We start from the raw sequence: 20,125 nt of genomic DNA on the forward strand, positions 1-20,125 counted from the left end.
TTGCTCTCAAGTCACAACAAGTAATACAATATTCTGCCTTGAAAAAGATTATTTAAACCTGGGGTTCTTAACCTTTTCCACTACAAAGGGGCCCGGAACCCACTCAAATATTAACACTGAATTAGTCATTTTATTCTTGACTTTAATCATATTGAATAATTATACGTACTGTTGCGTTTGGACCAGTTGTTCCTCCCAGGGAATTCAAGTTTCTGGTCGCTCCCAAGCTCTTTACGACACTTAAAGCTGAGTAGAAGAACCACCAGAGACAGAATAGGTATTTTGTAATATATTTGCAAAGCTTTGTAAATATAATGACACCAGTCCAGCATAGAACATTCAATCGCGCAGCTAAGATGGTCTGATCTAAAATATGGAAACCTTCTATTCTATAAAGTCTCTCTCCCTCCCACCCTCGCTGTCTTGTCTTTCCAGCCCAAACACATGCCCATTGTCCTCCGCAGCTGGACACAAGAAGAGATAAGGAGAAGAATTATCTCTCCTTCTTACATTCCATAGTCAAGGTTAGCACACAGTATTTGCAGACAACCAAAAGACCACAATTGGAAGAAAAACACTAGCTGTTTTGTAATATGATTATGAAAATAAAGAAGTAACACTTAAATACGGATATATGTAAATATCTGCCTCCGACAGTACCCTACTTACAGATTGCAACCTTGTCAAATGATATGAAAGTATGTGTTAATCACAAAGATTATAATTCATAAACTGTATTTTTCGGACTATAAGTCGCACCGGCCGAAAATGCATAATAAAGAAGGAAAAAAACATATATAAGTCGCATTTTTGGGGGAAATTTATTTAATAAAACCCAACACCAACTTTTGAAAGGCAATTTAAAATAAATAAAGAATAGTGAACAACAGGCTGAATAAGTGTACGTTATATGAGGCATAAATAACCAACTGGTATGTTAACGTAACATATTATGGTAAGAGTCATTCAAATAACTATAACATATAGAACATGCTATACGTTTACCAAACAATCTGTCACTCCTAATCGCTAAATCCCATGAAATCTTATACGTCTAGTCTCTTACGTGAATGAGATAAATAATATTATTTGATATTTTACGCTAATGTGTTAATCATTTCACACATAAGTCGCTCCTGAGTATAAGTCGCACCCCTGGCCAAACTATGAAAAAAACTGTGACTTATAGTCCGAAAAATACGGTAGTTGTGATGAAATAAATAAGCTAAATTAATAGTGAATATTTGTTAACTAAACTGTCAATACAAGTAAAATGAAAATACAGCTTCACCACTTTAATCATAATTATTGCGCTTAAGAAACTTGTCTTTGACTTTAACGCCTGACTTCTTCTGTTTGTTTGATATTGTCATTACTGCCATAAGTGGCGGAAACGTGGAGTACAACTGCGGCTGCGGCTCATACGGACCACAGCTGAGAAACAGGTATTTTTGGCGGCCCTGTAGGGGGCGCTCGCGGCCCAACAACGGTCAGTGTTAGAAACCTTGATTTAAATATTACATTACTTTCAGTTTAGTTTACATTATCTTGCATTATCATCAGCAGGTGTACCTAATCCAGTGCTTTTCAAGACTTTTTTTTGTCATGCCCCCCAAATTGAAATACGACTTTATTTATTTTTAATTTATCCGTAGAAACCATTCTTATGAGTTGCTGGTACCAGCACCTACATGTCACTGAGCTACAGACTTGTGTATTACTTGTGTATTACCCTAACACCTTATCACGCCCGGCCCACGATAAGAAGTACCGGTGTAATTATTATAAAACTTTTGGAAATTTCCGTGTAAATACAAAGACTTGAATGTAGCAGTGACGTGCAGTCACTAGAGGCAGGTGAGGCACCGCCTCACCTGCCATCATGGAAAGAAAAAAAATGTAAAAAGAAAAAAATATATATTAAATTGTTAAATGTATCCAGTGATTATACTATAAAGTTATTTTCCATTTAACTTCACCAGTTTTAGATTATTTTTATTCAAAATCGCTGAATTTTCACATTTGCCGTTCAAATACTGAGAAGAGACGGTGCGGTGAACAGCAGCCAGTTGAGGCACGTCACTCAGTGCCTCAACATGGATTGCGGACTCGGCTAACTGCTGGCCTGCTGTGCAGTGAGACTGTATTGCTATATGAACTATATTATACATTTCCATAGTTTAGTTAGCTGAGGTATATAATGTACAGTCTATTTTGTCAAGAACTGTATGTGTGTAACGTATTTCTTGTGCTGAGGGATCATAAAACGGCTGCAAAAGACGCGCTGGCTGAGGCTCGCCTCCTGCACCCCCGCCGTAGAATTTGCACCCCCTGACGGGAGTGTTATATCAACTAAAGCCCACACTTAAACTTTCCACGTGCAAGATTGAATCTATTTAAAAAAGTTATTTCATAAGAAGCCAAAAAGTGCAAAAACAATAATGTTTGTGTTGAAGGAGTTGTGAATGACTGCAGGGCCACAACATTAGGTACACCTGCAGACTGCAGGTTTACCTAATTCACAACTCCTCCAACACGAACATTATTGTTTTTGCACTTTTTGGCTTCTTATTAAATAACTTTTGTAACCTATTTTTATGGGCTTTCCTCTTTGCGATGTTAAGTTCCTTTTATGCGCTGTTATACAGTATATGCCTTGAGCTCTTATTTTGAAGGCGCTAAGAGCGAAATTTTGACACGTTGGAGTGGAGCGGAAGTTTTTGAAAGAAGGTAAATAAAGTGGTCCTCGTGTAAACTGGAGCCTCCGTGTTTATTTTGTAGTTTCATACAGTTTAGGCGACATTTATAAACCCTCGGTTACACTTTTTTAAATAGATTCAATCTTGCACGTGGAAAGTTGAAGTGAGGGCTTTAGTTGATATAACACTCCCGTCAGGGGGTTCATTAATCCAGCACAACAGCGGCGCATTTATAAGTAAAGGTAAGACCATAATAACGTTTTTTTATTAAATGTGCTTTTTTGTGTGCTACAGTTTGTATGTGTAAAGTTAAAGTTAAGTTAAAGTAGCAATGATTGTCACACACACACACTAGGTGTGGTGAAATTTGTCCTCTGCATTTGACCCATCCCCTTGTTCACCCCCTGGGAGGTGAGGGGAGCAGTGGGCAGCAGCGGCGCCGCGCCCGGGAATCATTTTTGGTGATTTAACCCCCAATTCCAACCCTTGATGCTGAGTGCCAAGCAGGGAAGAATGCTGGTATGAGCTTTTAAACATAACCCGTTAACTGCCGCCAATCAAATGGTGAATAAGATACTCTTTAGGGTTCATGTGTTTGTAAATCTGACTGTGATGAAGTCAGTGCCTCACCAGCCATCAACCTCACTGCACGTCACTGGAATGTAGTATACATTTAACACCTCAAGTACTGGATCAAGGTCTCTGTCCTCTGCGTAGGTCGTCCATCCATCCATCCATTTTCTACCGCTTGTCCCTTACGGGGTCGCAGGAGGTGCTGGAGCCTATCTCAGCTGCACACGGGCGGTCTGTGTAGGTCAGTAGGTCTCATTTCTTTTCTGTCACACCCACTCTAGTAGACAAACATTTTTCACACAATCCCTGAATTTAAATCCTACTGAAAACCTGAGAATATTGGTTTATTTATTGTTTTTAATTGAGAAATTCCTGGAATTTTGGAAAAAAAACAGGAATTTTTCTAGTTCCTCAACCAACTTGTTTTTTGAGGAGTGTTTTTACACTGAAATGGATTGAAAAATGTGAAAGGAGTAGTCGAACTTAAGGGTGGAAATAGGTTATCGAAAAATGTTTTATGTGTTGAAGGTGGAATGGTTTCAATCGGTTGAAAAATGTGGGAATTGTGAAAGTTTGAAAAAAATTCATTTTGAATGGGGAAAATGAAAAACAAAAAAGGAATTATAGGCAATCCGGGGATTTTTTTTTAGAATTGTTGAGCTAGAGCACACAATTCCTGAACAGGCTGAATATTTTGAAGTTGGGACATTTTGAATCAGATAAAACATGTGGGAATTGTGCATACTTGCCAACCCTCCCGGATTTTCCGGGAGACTCCCGAAATTCAGCGCCTCTCCCGAAAACCTCCCGGAAGAAATTTTCTCCCGGAATTCAGCCGGAGCTGGAGGCCACGCCCCCTCCAGCTCCATGCGGACCTGAGTCCAGTGTGCGCACACAAGGAGACGAAGCAGAAGAACGAGACCATAGTCTAAGAGCGCAGGGGAGACACTTCTCCAGGGCCGATGTATGCTCGGGGCAACACCCTTCACCTTACCCGGCAGTGGGTCTCCACAGCGGACGACTTTAGGGTGAATGATGAGTCCAGCGATTAGTTGCAAATCTTGCTTTATTGATTGGTTGCACACAGCCAATCCAACACAAAACCAACTAGTCCTTCCCCAGACTCGCTACCGCTCCCTCTCTTCTCTCGCCCACACACTCACTGACGTCACTCACCTCACATGCTGTCACCTATTAAAGGGCCACACACACACATACTCTACTTTCATAACACACAGTACAGTTAGTAGAACAACTGTGTTTTCATTACCGTGTATTTGATAGGTGCCATTGCCCCGGAATTGTATTGCATTGTACTTTCAAGTACAACAATGAGTAGATGAGTGTTGTGTGTGTATATGTGTAAATAATTGAACACTGAAATTCAAAAAAGTATTTATTTTATTTATATATATAATAAAATAAATAAATATATATATATAGCTAGAATTCACTGAAAGTCAAGTATTTCATACATACATATATATATATATATATATATATATATATATATATATATATATATATATATATATATATATATATATATATGAATGAAATACTCGAGTTGGTGAATTCTAGCTGTAAATATACTCCTCCCCTCTTAACCACGCCCCCCCGCCCCACCCCCGACCACGCCCCCCACCCCCCACCTCCCGAAATCGGAGGTCTCAAGGTTGGCAAGTATGGAATTGTGGAACTTTGAAAAAAGTCCCATTGATTTCAATGGGAATTTCCCCAAAATTTGTGAATTTCGGGAAAAGCGGGAATTTTTTTGAAAGTGGTTAAAAAAATGCCTCTCACGCCCTGTCTGACACCTTACCGCACCCTCCCGGGGGGGGGGTCCACCCCACTATTAGAGAAGCACTGACCTAATCCAAGCAAATATTTCACATTTTATTACAAGAAATGTCAATATTTTAACACATCGTCTTACGGTATTACACATATTTTATACAAATATCTCTCCAAAGGCCAGGATTTCATATCACACTCATAATTCAATAGTGTAAGCTTCTGAGAACCAGCATCCTCCGCAGTGGATGTTTGTGTTTAGCGTAACGCGGCAATTTCTTTCCGAAATGTGAGACTCTGACTTAAGAAATAAATGTCCACTGTAGTCGACGCTGGTTCTCAGGAGGATAAAAAGCTAACAAAACAAAACAAAAGCATATTGACACTGAACTTGATAGCATTGCTAGTAGGAAAGTGATGTATTACATAGCCACAATAGAGTATAAATAATATTGCAACACAAGAGCAGCTGAATAACAGCCACAGAAGTCCAATAAATACATATTATGACTCCAATAATAAAACTGAATTCAAAATACAAACATTTCCCTCTAAGCTCCTCTACTTTTATTGGCGAACCATCTCTTGATTAGATGGAGCCTCTTGCAAATGACCATTAAGTGGCACCATACTGAACTATACTTGGGAGAAGTGGTGAGGTGGAAGCTGTCATTTGACTGCCTCCACTTTGTACTGCAAAAACACCCAATGACCTCATCTTGGGGAAATTAAAGGGCTGCCTACGGAAGGAGAGAGAGTGCTCTCATGTACTGCGGTGAGCATCCACATGTTTAAAGAACCAGCTAGTAACCGTAGCCCTGGTGATAGCCGTCCTGATAGCCGTGCTGGTGGTAGCCGTAGCCGCCGTACTCGTCCTCAGGGCAGCGCATGCCCAGCGACTGCTGGATGGCCATTTCCTGTCGGCGCAGCTGCATGGAGTCCACTAGGTCGTAGATGATCGCCATGGACCACATGGGCGAGGGGTACCAGGACTTGACGTTGCCGTCCTTCCCGACCAGCAGCATGGAGAAGTATTCCGGGCTGATTTGGAAGTAGTTCCTCATGTCCTTGACGAGGGTGGCTGTCATGCCTTCTCGTTCCACCGTGGCGCTGCCTGGATGGAGCAGAAGCCTCGACGTTAGGCCTTGTTTTCCCAAACAGTTGGATTAACGACACGTTTTATAGAATGAACTGTCCTGAGCCTCATTAACATGCTTTATGGGGGTTATACGATGTAAATCACAGCAGCTCAAATGGTGCTTGGACACGGGGCCGCTTAATATGTTTGGAGAACCGATGGAGCAGAGCAACAATAAGAAGCAGGACACACAACGCTCTGGGAATTCTGAGTAAGAACAGCTTTATTAAGAAAAGCTGTCTTGGAATCAGAATGTCAGCCTTTCTTTGAATAATTCTGTGTCCCTTTAAAGCAGGGGTGCTCACACTTTTTCTGCAGGCGAGCTACTTTTCAATTGATCAAGTCGTGGGGATCTACCTCATTCATATATATAATTTATATTTACTTATTTATGAAATATATGTTTTTGTTAATAAGTTAAAGGTGTTTAATGGTAATGCAAGCATGTTTAACACATGTAGTTAATATTGTTAATAAATTAAAGGTGTTTAATGATAATACAAGTATGTTTAATACATATAGTTAATATTGTTAATAAATTAAAGGTGTTTAATGATAATACAAGTATGTTTAACACATATAGTTAATATTTTTAACAAGTTAAAGGTGTTTAAAGATAATGCAAGCATGTTTATTACATATAGTTAATATTGTTAACAAGTTAAAGGTGTTTAATGATAATACAAGCATGTTTAATACATATAGTTAATATTATTAATAAGTTAAAGGTGTTTAAAGATAATACAAGCATGTTTAACACATATAGTTAATATTGTTAATAAGTTAAAGGTGTTTAAAGATAATGCAAGCATGTTTAACACATAGTTAATATTGTTAACAAGTTAAAGGTGTTTAATGATAATACAAGCATGTTTAACACATATAGTTAATATTGTTAATAAGTTAAAGGTGTTTAAAGATAATGCAAGCATGTTTAACACATATAGTTAATATTGTTAATAAATTAAAGGTGTTTAATGATAATACAAGTATGTTTAACACATATAGTTAATATTTTTAACAAGTTAAAGGTGTTTAAAGATAATGCAAGCATGTTTATTACATATAGTTAATATTGTTAACAAGTTAAAGGTGTTTAATGATAATACAAGCATGTTTAATACATATAGTTAATATTAATAAGTTAAAGGTGTTTAAAGATAATACAAGCATGTTTAACACATATAGTTAATATTGTTAATAAGTTAAAGGTGTTTAATGATAATACAAGCATGTTCAATACATATAGTTAATATTAATAAGTTAAAGGTGTTTAAAGATAATACAAGCATGTTTAACACATATAGTTAATATTGTTAACAAGTTAAAGGTGTTTAATGATAATACAAGCATGTTTAACACATATAGTTAATATTGTTAATAAGTTAAAGGTGTTTAAAGATAATGCAAGCATGTTTAACACATATAGTTAATATTGTTAACAAGTTAAGGTGTTTAAAGATAATACAGGCATGTTTAACACATATAGATTCCTTTCTTTCATGAAGACAAGAATATAAGTTGGTGTATTACCTGATTCTGATGACTTGCATTGATTGGAATCAGACAGTGGTGCTAAAAACGTCCGCATTTTCGAATAAGGGAGAAAAAAAGTCTTCCTTTCTGTCCAATACCACATGAAAGTGGTTGGTTTTTGGCATCCTATTTGTCCAGCTTCCGTACTCCTTTGTATACACTTTACAAGAAATACATTGTCGGCAAACTCCGTAGCTTGCTAGCTTGTGCACGCCAGCTTTCTGTGACTCTTGTTTTGTTAGCGCAACTGTGCAACTGTGCAGTCGGTCTTTGGAGTTTTGACGACAGGTACGGCGCCAGAGTCTGTTGAAATAAAGTGTTTCTCGCCTTCCAGTCGGTAATTTTAATGAGCTGGCAGTAGCCAGCGTCATCTCAGAAGACCCTCAGGTGCCGTGAATGACAATCAAGTGACAAAAGTGACGTCCTAGTGAAGATTTATGATCGCTCATTTTTAGGACTATTTTTTTAATGCCTGGCTGGTGATCGACTGACACACCCTCCGAGATCGACCGGTAGCTCACGATCGACGTAATGAGCACCCCTGCTTTAAACCATTAAGAGATACAGATCACTGTTTGGAACACTACTCAGTGGCCTAGTGGTTAGAGTGTCCGCCCTGAGATGGGTAGGTTGTGAGTTCAAACCCTGGCCGAGTATAACAATGGGACCCATTACCTCCCTGCTTGGCACTCAGCATCAAGGGTTGGAATTGGGGGTTAAATCACCAAAAATGATTACCGGGCGCGGCCACCGCTGCTGCCCACTGTTCCCCTCACCTCCCAGGGGGTGAACAAGGGTGATGGGTCACATGCAGAGAATAATTTTGCCACACCTAGTGTACTTTAACTTTTTTTTTTTTAACCCGTTGACCATGGACCAAGATACCTGTGGATCCCTCACAGTGACAGGACGACATACAATGTATTTTAGAAACATGTCTCATTCGGGTATTCCCTGGTGGTCACGACCCAGAAGGTGCCCTTCCTGAGAAGCTACAATACTACAAGTCAGATCATTCTCCGGTAAGTGGCTGATCCTTAAACAAGTTCACTGATTAGGACTCTCCTGAGAAGCTCCTACGAAGTCTGTCCATACCAAATACTTTTTTCATGGGCTTGGCACCAAAAAAGTTCAGTCTAACACCTAACAACATCTCCAGATCAGGTGCAGGATGCCATGGTACGTGAACAATTTAGCAATGTTACACCTTATGTTTTTTCAAGAAGCCGATTGTTTGATGCAAAGTTGTTCTATCAGTACAGGAGAACTGGTTACGGCTTTGAAGTCCTAATGCAAGTGCACCAAGACTCTAAAGATTTTGACTTTTCTTGTTTTGGATGTCCAGCCCGACAGGTTCAAGGACTCCCTTGGTTCGCTCTCACATCTGTTGACTTCATTAGCACAGTCACCAGAAGACGAGACTGGTCAAAGTAGGTCAACCTGTCTATGATTTCCACGTTCCTACAACCCCACGCACACTGAGTTATATTTTTTTCACTGTTTGACCTCATACTCATCTGGCAAACTACACTGTCATTTGGCCATAGTTCATTTCTTAGTTGAAGGGTACAGGCAAGAGTGCTTTAACGCCCCCACCCCCCCTCAGGTTAAGACGACCCTGAGTACAAGAGAATGTTATGGTATGGATCAGTTAGTTTTGATACTTTTAGCTGGGAAGATGGACGGATTTCCAGGGGCTTTTGATGAAGAGGTTTCTGGTGATCAATTCTAAAGTTTAGACTTCCTTTTCGTCCTAAGTTGCTTGTTTGGTCCAAGTCCTTGCCATAACCCTGAACAGGATGAACTATGGAAAGCAGATTTAGTCCCTTGAGGTTTCATAGTACCGGTAGTAGGTTTCTTAGGACAACTCCACGGTCAAATCAGACTGTCGTGTTTGTCAGAGAGGGCTCTTACCATTAAAAGGATATAGTTCCAAGACTCCTCCCATGTCCAGCAGGTCTGTCCCAACCAACTTCAGAACGGAAATGTGCCTTAAACCTACAAAGACACAAAGTGCATTAGATTAAAAAGTCCAGATGTTAAAATACCGTTTTACTTCTGAATGCTAATTCTTTCTGCTAATCCACCATGACTTCACTATGCCTGTTTGTTTTTGTAGCCATCCTAAACTAAGCAGGCGGTTGCTAAGTAAGAGGAGAAGGAAGTGGTCTGGGGATTGTGGGCCAAAGAGATTTTTTTTCTTTTGGAACACGATAAGCATGTTTTTGTCTTGTTGAGAAGTGCTGAATAGCACAATCAAATCTTTTTAGGCCTTGTCAGCAGGACGGGTCTTTGTTTGGGATGTGATGGGAGGGAGTAGTCCTGTAACCTGGCCAAGAACAACTTGATATCTAAAAACAAAATGTCTGAACATGCTGATAAGGAATCCCTCCATTGCCTGGCAACTTTAAAAATGAAGATTTTTAGATATTTACAGCATAATCTACACTGTTAATGGTAAAAAAAAAATATATTGTAATAGTCAACTAGCGAGTTGTGAACACCTATCTGACACACTACAGTGACTCACTATTGTCTCTTGTGGTTCAAAACCACCGCTATTTGTATATTTATTGTGTTTCCATGGTAAAGAGTCCCAGCATATTATCTCTGTCTTAACTGGTTAAGCCATACTTGCCAACCTTGAGACCTCCGATTTCGGGAGGGGGGTGGGGGGTGGGGGGCGTGGTTGTGGGCGTGGTTAAGATATATATATATATATATATATATATATATATATATATAAGAAATACTTGACTTTCAGTGAATTCTAGCTATATATATATATATATATATATATATATATATATATATATATATTTTATTACATATATATATATGTATATATATATATGTATACATATATATATATATATATATATATATACATATATATATATATATATATATATATACATACATATATAGATAAATAAAAGAAATACTTGAATTTCAGTGTTCATTTATTTACACATTTACACACACATAACACTCATCTACTCATTGTTGAGTTAAGGGTTGAATTGTCCATCCTTGTTCTATTCTGTCACTATTTCAGAACACACACATTATACAAATATACATTATAAAATCAATAAGAAAACGGGAGCTCTAATTTGGGAGTCTGAATTAGGATCAGAAGTTCCTATATAAACATTGCGGACTCACGTCGCCTTTTTGTATTGATTACTGCAGCTGTGCACTGGATTCATTCACAAATACAAACTACAACTCTCAAACACTTTAGAGTTAGGCTCCACCCTCAGAATGTGTACTTAAACTTATAAAGATCACATGGATATTATTCAGTGAGTTGATTCACCAAAACTAACCTGTTATACAGGAGGAAAAAGCACACAGGACGTTTCAATTGTTCACAGACTGGTCGCGCTCATCAGAATGACAAGACACTTCCGGTCTGCAGGTGATAGCATTCAATTGGGAAGAAACGCCCTACTGCCCCCTACTGACCAATGTGAATACTGATAAATGTGTAATGACAGCTCCAAAAACGAATTCAAACCACAAAATAAAATAAATAAATCAACACAAAAATGTGACACATTATGGGTGGGTCACATATGCATGTACAGTAGATGGCAGTATTGTCCTGTTTAAAAGTGTCACAACATTGCTGTTTACGGCAGACGAACTGCTTTACGGGGGACGAAAACTTGACTGCTGTTGATGTGTGTTGTTACCGCGCTGGGAGGACGTTAATGAAACTGCCTTACAATAAACACACATAAGAAACCAAGAACTCGCCCTCCATCATTAGCTGTTTATATGGTGGGAAAGCGGACGTGAGAACAGGCTGTCAACACGTCACTCAGGTCCGCATGGAGCTGGAGGGGGCGTGGCCTACAGCTCTGCCTGAATTTTGGGAGATTTTCGGGAGAAAATTTGTCCCGGGAGGTTTTCGGGAGAGGCGCTGAATTTCGGGAGTCTCCCGGAAAATCCGGGAGGGTTGGCAAGTATGGGTTAAGCCTAGTCAGGGTTTTGCTGATCCGACTCAATCCTTGGTGAACTGAACCACTGCTTTATGTAAATGTGGCCTTTGTTTAATTGTCAGTTTGAGTCGTCTGCTCATTTTGTTATTTGAAAGTCGCAGTCGATTTGAAAAACTATTGACCATTTGAGGCAGGTGTTAGAAGTTAGAAGTGCATTTTAGGCTACACTCACCCAGGTTGCAGGCCTGGCTGCTCAGGCCGTAGAGCTGCTGCTGATAGGCCCACTCTTCGTCATTTGGGGTGGAGATGATAAAGAGACGACGCCTCCATCGGAACCTGTGATCGTAACAAATTTAGAGACTTGAGTGAAAGTGAATGCTGAATACTTTGGACATTTTCTAAATTATAGCCAAAACAGATCTCTTCATTCTTGATCCAGGTTTTTGTGGCTATAAAAATGTCTCCGGTTACGGAATGCCTGTCTAAATTACTGCAGAAATCTGTGGGTTATAAACCGGCTGTCAGGGTCACTGTAAATTGTGGACAAATTCATAACAGAGCACAGGAACAGGTGCTTGAAAGAGGAAACAGGCCAATGGGACCACCCAAGCAAGCAAGGCCAAAATGTTATTCAGGATCCGCTCCCAGAGTCCGGTCTTTACCTCGAGAGGAAGTTCTCCAACGATCTCGGCTTGTCTTCTTTCTTGCAAACAACGCCGTCTCGCTTCTGCTGCTCCATCTCTCGGATGCGCGAAGAGAACGTGTCGATGTAGTTGAACACGGCCTTCATGGCGATGGGAACCTCGTAGGATTGCTGATAGAAGAAGACCATCATTGATCACTCGGGTTGATTTGAACGTGAGTAAAAACCACATAGACCGACACAGCTAAGGAGGGGGAATCATTTACAGTAAAGTTTTAGAATATTTATCCTGTAATTTTGGTGTGGCCTGTCACATATTTTGCATTCTTGATCCTGACTTCTGGTAAGGAACACCCAAAATGCTGAGCTATCAGTATTACAAGAAAAAGCCTACAAGCCACATCCAACACTTATTTCCTCAGGGCTACGGTGAATCCGCTGCACACCCATCTCCCGCCCACGTTCTTCGCAAGTCCACAGACGTCCCTGTCTCTGTCTCTGGCGGCTGTCAGCGGAGCTGGCGAACACTAGCCTCTTTGATGGATTCGTCCAAAAACAACCTGCTGATTTTTTCCTGGCATGAGCGCACACATGCACAAGCAGCTGTCGGGCAAATGTTAAGTTGTGTGAATTAAAAGGGTTTTTGCGTCAATGCAAGGACTCGGATAGTCCATGGGACGTGATGGACAGATGCTTTAAAAATTAGAGGAAAGATATCAGGACAGTTCTTTGAATAGTTATCCAATGCACAAAGGGGATGGTTTTAGCCTAAAAAAAGATCAAGCCTTGCATGAGAACTGCAAGAACTTTCCACGGAAATCTGGCGTGTTTGGACCACAGGAATCATAGTCCAAAAGTTGTGTTGGGATAATTGTATCTAGTCCTAAAGTAGTACATATGGTAATCTTAATATACTTTTCAAACAGCATCACTGTCAGACAATCCCAGCAACAAAGAAAGTCTGTCATTTATGGCCACAAAAATATTCGGATGTATTTAGTACTTTTCTAAAAAAATCCATCCAGGTTTAGGTTTATGAGCAGACCTGTCCAGTTTTTGCCAGTAAATCATGTTTTTTGTCCTTTAGTCTGGCTCTAGTTCTGCCGCTAGTGCAGCAATCGCATACTTGCCAACCTTGAGACCTCCGATTTCGGGAGGTGCGGTGTGGGGAGTGGGGGGCGTGGTCGGGGTGGGGAAGGGGCGTGGTTGGGGGCGGGGCCAAGAGGGGAGGAGTCAAGTATTTCATATATATATATATATATAAGAAATACTTGACTTTCAGTGAATTCTAGCTATATATATATATATATATTTATTTTATTATATATATATATATATATATTATATATACTGTATGTATATATATATATATATATATATATATATATATAAAAATAAAAGAAATACTTGAATTTCAGTGTTCATTTATTTACACATATGAACACACATAACACTCATCTACTCATTGTTGAGTTAAGGGTTGAATTGTCCATCCTTGTTCTATTCTCTGTCACTATTTTTCCAACCATGCTGAACACCCTTTTGCAGGTACCCAGAAAGGTTTCGAGTACCACCAAAAAAACTGAATCTCTGAAGACAGTATAACAATCTGTGTTAAAGGTGTACAAATACTGTTTGTATAATAAGCATGTTATTTTTTTACAAATGAGGGTTAAGAGTTCAGTACTAAAAAAAAAAAAAGAAAAGAATGTGGCTTAAGTACAGTTTTTTAATTGAGCTGCTGCATTTTTTGGTTGGGTTGTTTATTTATTTTGAGTAACTTCGATACATTTCTAAAAGGGGAGGAATGTAATAGTTATCTATGTTTGTCTGTTGCCATCTCCTGGTGAATGTTGGCTATAGCGTACTGGGGTTACTTTTTGGTTGGCCAACGATTTACGTGGTGTTGCGCACCTGACGTCACTCAGGTCCGCATGGAGCTGGAGGGGGCGTGGCTTCCAGCTCCGCCTGCATTTCGGGAGATTTTCGGGAGAAAATTTGTCCCGGGAGGTTTTCGGGAGAGGCGCTGAATTTCGGGAGTCTCCCGGAAAATCCGGGAGGGTTGGCAAGTATGAGCAATCGGGTCCGCTCGACTTAACCCTCGACAACACTCGGGGGGTTGGCTCGTAACAGCCGCGGGGCGAGTTGCATGTTCCAAGATTCAATCAGATCATGTAAACAATATCCAACTGAGAAACATTAGATCAAACTGGCTAACTGCCCATCGTCAGAGTGGCTAGTGCAGTTGTTAGTGACACTCCTGTGTAAAACAATGGACATGGGTTTGAGTGCCGCCTCAGGGATGTCATTTTTTGTCTAATTATTTAACCGTGATTTGTGATGAAAATGAAAATCCCTTATTTTTACCCATGTTCCCGGAGAAATTTCCTCTTTTCCATTCAGACGCTGTAATTTTAGCTGGTTCTAAGGCGCTTCAGTCTGGAAACCGACACCCTACTAGTCAAAAACATTTACTGTAGTTTGCAGACTATAAGGCGATACTTTTTTTTACCACACTTTGAACCCAAAAGGCTTTTATAAACCGGTGGCTGATTTATGGATTAGTCCAGGTTCACAGGCTTCACATGTCGGCAATAAACTTAGCCTCGTCACATCTGTGGTCTAAAAAAAACCCCTCTGTTTTGCTTCAAGAGTCAGTCTGTCAGAATCCACCTTAGGTGAACCTTTGACTGGTTCATACAGTATTCACAAACTCTTTCCGTTGGCCGTCCAACATCTTACCTTCTCCCTCATGTCTGTGTCAGTCAGTACCATGTTGAAATCATCGTGGATCATACTGAATTCTTTTCTCAACTCGGTAATCAGGTCCTTGTTCACGAGATCCTCCTGACGCAGCCCCTTCATCGGCTTGTCATTCTCTGGACGAGGGAAAGCAAGCAGGGAAAGATCTGTGAGCGTGTTTCCAGACAGGACCGGACGAGAATGAGGTATTTAAAGGACACGAGGTAAGTCAATCCAGGACAAACTTGACAAAGAGTTGCTTTTACTCGCTGACTTATTGCTGGTTGGATGCTGTAGCTTAGCTACAAACCCCGTTTCCATATGAGTTGGGAAATTGTGTTAGATGTAAATATAAACGGAATACAATGATTTGCAAATCCTTTTCAACCCATATTCAATTGAATGCACTACAAAGACAACATATTTGATGTTCAAACTCATAAACTTTTTTTTTTTGCAAATAATAATTAACTTAGAATTTCATGGCTGCAACACGTGCCAAAGTAGTTGGGAAAGGGCATGTTCACCACTGTGTTACATCACCTTTTCTTTTAACAACACTCAATAAATGATTGGGAACTGAGGAAAGTAATTGTTGACGATTTGAAAGTGGAATTCTTTCCCATTCTTGTTTTATGTAGAGTTTCAGTCGTTCAACAGTCCGGGGTCTCCGCTGTCGTATTTTACGCTTCATAATGCGCCACACATTTTCGATGGGAGACAGGTCTGGACTGCAGGCGGGCCAAGAAAGTACCCGCACTCTTTTTTTACGAAACTCTGAATGCCGGCCAAATTCTTCGGACCGACGAGCAATTTTCATTCAATATAATTAGTAATGGTGAACTCTCAAAATATACAGTACAGGCCAAAAGTTTGGACACACTTTCTCCTCCTTCAATGTGTTTTCTTTATTTTCATGACTATTTATATTGTAGATTGTCACTGAAGTCATTATGAAAACCATTTCAGGTGACTACCTCTTAAGGCTCATCGAGAGAATGCCAAAAGTGTGCGAAAAAGTAATCAGAGCAAAGGGTGCCTATTTTGAATAAACTATAATAGAAAACATGGGTAACACTTTAGTATGGGGAACATATTCTAAGTAACAAAGACTTAATTTAGAGTTATTTGGTTAGGGTTAAGGTTAGTAATGGTGAATATGTTCCCCATACTAAAGTGTTACTGGCTTACTGGTTATATAATAAGGCCATGCCGAATAAGGCATTAATAAGTACTTAATAATGACTAGTTAAGAGCCAATATGTTACTAATTTGCATGTTAATAAGCAACCAGTTAATGGTGAATATGTTCCCCACACTAAAGTGTTACCAATACATGTTTTCAGTTTATTCACTTTTTTTTTGTTAAGTACATAACTCCACATTTGTTCATTCATAGTTTTGATGTGACAATCTACAATGTACAAAGCTACGAACAATGGGAGGCCGGGCTTTCTGCTCCGCCGCTCCCAGTCTGTGGAACGCTCTCCCTGACCACCTGAGGGCACCACAGACTGTGGATGCGTTTAAAAAAGGCTTAAAAGCCCTTCTTTTTAAAAAAGCCTTTTTTTAGATATATGCATACTTGTTATAGCTATATGGCTGTTCTAGTTTTTATTTTCATTTTTTTCTTTATTATCTTTTTATTTATTTATTTATTTTTTTTAATACACTGTAGCACTTTGAGATTGTTTACTCAATATAAAGTGCTTTTTACAAATAAAATCTATTATTATTATTATTATTATTATTATTATTAAATAGTCATGAAAATAAAGAAAAGGCATTGAATCCAAACTTTACTCAATATAAAGTGCTTTTTACAAATAAAATCTATTATTAATATTATTATTAAATAGTCATGAAAATAAAGAAAAGCCATTGAATCCAAACTTTTGGCCTGTACTGTACATGTTCTGGTAAACCACTAAACTAGCCCTTGTTGTCCATGTTGTATTTTTGGGGTTTTGAATAACTAACTATGAGCAAGTTGCAAAGAGCCCCGTTAAACGGTGCGGTCCACTTAAACCAGGGAGGGGTGCCCCTTAAAAGGCCCAGTTGTTTTCTACACACAAGTTTGTTTTTTCCTAGTACGGAAAATTAGCGCGTGGGTGCACAGTGACATCACCTTCCGGCGTTTTCCCCCCAAAATTCCATGTGGATGAAACCTTGTCTTGCGGTGGGACATGCAGACTCAAAGTTAAAAAAAAAGGGGGAAAAAGTGTATTTTCTCTTTGGTGGAGGTACAATATGTGGTACAATGGTCAAGACGGAGACTTTTCATGAACAAGCAGTCTACACTACAAAAAGTCAGTGTTCAAAAACAAGAAAAAAAAATACAAAAAATATGGGTATTTTATTTGAAGTAAGCAAAATTATCTGCCAATAGAACAAGAAAATTTGGCTTGTCAAGACTTTCCAAAACAAGTAAAATTAGCTAACCTCAATAACCCCAAAAATACCTTGAAATAAGTATATTCTCACTAATAACAAGTGCACTTTTCTTGGTAGAAAAAAAAGAAACCTTTTTGCTCAATATGTTGAAAAATATTCTTAAATGAAGTAAATGCTAGTGCCATAATCTTGACATAATGATTTTTGATTTTATATTTAATTTTGTATATTTTTTATATTTATTTATATATTTTTTATATTTATATTTTTTAATATATAATTTCATGCTTGAAGTAAGTATTACTTTAAAAAAGTACCGTATTTTTTGGACTATAAGTCGCAGTTTTTTTCATAGTTTGGTCAGGGGTGCGACTTATACTCAAATGATTAACACATTACCGTAAAATATCAAATAATAGTTAATTCATGTAAGGGACTAGACCAGTGGTTCTTAACCTTGTTGGAGGTACTGAACCCCAGCAGTTCCATATGCGCATTCACCGAACCCTTCTTTAGTGAAAAATAAAATATTGTTTTTTTTCAAATTCAAGACAAAGTTATATGTTTTTGGTAACACTTTAGCATGGGAAACATATTCCAAGTAACAAAGACTTAATTTAGAGTTATTTGGACACTAGGGGAACATACTCTAAGTAACAAAGACTTAATTTACAGTTATTTGGTTAGGGTTATTTGGTTAGGGCCAGGGTTAGAGGGTTAGGGTTATAATAAGGCCATGCCGAATAAGGCATTAATAGGTACTTAATAATGACTAGTTAAGACCCAATATGTTACTAATTTGCATGTTAATAAGCAACTAATTAATGGTGAATATGTTCCTTATACTAAAGTGTTACCATGTTTTATTACTGGTGCACAAAATGAACCGTGCATGAACATCACCTTGTTCAAAGAACAAAACCAACACAGTGCATAAACTCACAACAAATTACACACCTGCAAATCAGTCTGACTTCTGCTGTTGCCATATCCGTAATACGCTGATAGGGAGAAGTTTTTATTTACACGATGAGTCGGGTGTGTTTTGACCTCCGCCGAACCCCTGAGCCTGACTCACCGAACCCCTAGGGTTCCATCGAACCCAGGTTAAGAACCACTGGACTAGACGTATAAGATTTCATGGGATTTAGCGATTAGGAGTGACAGATTGTTTGGTAAACGTATAGCATGTTCTATATGTTATAGTTATTTGAATGACTCTTACCATAATATGTTACGTTAACATACCAGTTGGTTATTTATGCCTCATATAACGTACACTTATTCAGCCTGTTGTTCACTATTCTTTATTTATTTTAAATTGCCTTTCAAATGTCTATTCTTGCTGTTGGCTTTTATCAAATACATTTCCCCCAAAAATGCGACTTATACTCCAGTGCGACTTATATATGTTTTTTTCCTTCTTTATTATGCATTTTCGGCCGGAGCGCCTTATACTCCGGAGCGACTTATAGTCCGAAAAATACGGTAATATGAACGTCTAGAAAGTGAAATTTACATTATTTACGTAACAGTAATACTTTCTAGCCGGCTAGCTACCTACAGTATGTAGCTACGTCCTAGCAATACTAACATTGTGTACTCTAAGTCATTTTAAAGTTTGAATGTCCCATGAAATAACATATTTTGTGTAACATAAACATTTAAAATGTAAAATGTACTTTATTTACGTAACAGTTCTACTTTTTAGCTAGCTAGCTAGTTATGTGGCTACATCAGTGACGTGCAGTCACTAGAGGCAGGTGAGGCGGGGCCTCACCTGCCATCATGGAAAGAAAAAAACATTTTAAATAATTTTTTTAAATTAAATTGTTATATGTATCCAGTGATTATACTATAAAGTTATTTTCCATTTAACTTCACCAGTTTTAGATTATTTTTATTTAAAATCGCTGAATTTTCACATTTGCCGTTCAAATACTGAGAAGAGACGGTGCGGTGAACAGCAGCCAGTTGAGGCACGTCACTCAGTGCCTCAACATGGATTGCGGACTTGGCTAACTGCTGGCCTGCTGTGCAGTGAGACCGTATTGCTATATGAATTATATTATACATTTCCATAGTTTAGTTAGCTGAGGTATATAATGTACAGTGTATTTTGTCAACAACTGTATGTGTGTAACGTATTTCTTGTGCTGAGCGATCATAAAACTGCTGCAAAAGACGCACTGGCTGAGGCTCGCAGTAATCCGCCTCCTGCACCCCCGCCGTAGAATGAACCCCTGACGGGAGTGTTATATCAACTAAAGCCCACACTTAAACTTTCCACGTGCAAGATTGAATCTATTTAAAAAAAGTTATTTCATAAGAAGCCAAAAAGTGCAAAAACAATAATGTTCGTGTTGGAGGAGTTGTGAATGACTGCAGGGCCACAACATTATGTACACCTGCAGACTGCAGGTGTACCTAATTCACAACTCCTCCAACACAAACATTATTGTTTTTGCACTTTTTGGCTTCTTATTAAATAACTATTGTAACCTATTTTTATGGGCTTTCCTCTTTGTGATGTTAAGTTCCTGTTATGCGCCGTTATACAGTATATGCCTTGAGCTCGGCCGATGCGACTTATACTCCGGAGCGACTTATACTCCGAAAAATACGGTAGTTTTATACTTGTGAGTGTTGATGACAC

General features: G+C 38.8%; 1 protein-coding gene across 1 annotated transcript in view; it reads right to left on the minus strand.

Annotated features, from left to right (window-relative positions):
- Positions 1-5,154: 5,154 nt before the first annotated feature.
- Positions 5,155-20,125, minus strand: part of ccdc80 (coiled-coil domain containing 80) — a 32,865-nt gene continuing 17,894 nt past the window's right edge. The window contains exons 6-10 of the mRNA XM_061970809.2: positions 15,076-15,212; positions 12,353-12,504; positions 11,923-12,026; positions 9,655-9,738; positions 5,155-6,180 (exon numbers count right to left, since the gene is read on the minus strand). Of these exons, the coding sequence (XP_061826793.2) occupies positions 5,870-6,180; positions 9,655-9,738; positions 11,923-12,026; positions 12,353-12,504; positions 15,076-15,212 (788 nt within the window). The 3' untranslated portion in view covers positions 5,155-5,869. The remainder of the gene's footprint in view (positions 6,181-9,654; positions 9,739-11,922; positions 12,027-12,352; positions 12,505-15,075; positions 15,213-20,125) is intronic.

The sequence above is a fragment of the Nerophis lumbriciformis genome, linkage group LG13 (assembly GCF_033978685.3).
Source record: "Nerophis lumbriciformis linkage group LG13, RoL_Nlum_v2.1, whole genome shotgun sequence".
In the NCBI taxonomy this organism is placed as follows: domain Eukaryota; kingdom Metazoa; phylum Chordata; class Actinopteri; order Syngnathiformes; family Syngnathidae; genus Nerophis; species Nerophis lumbriciformis.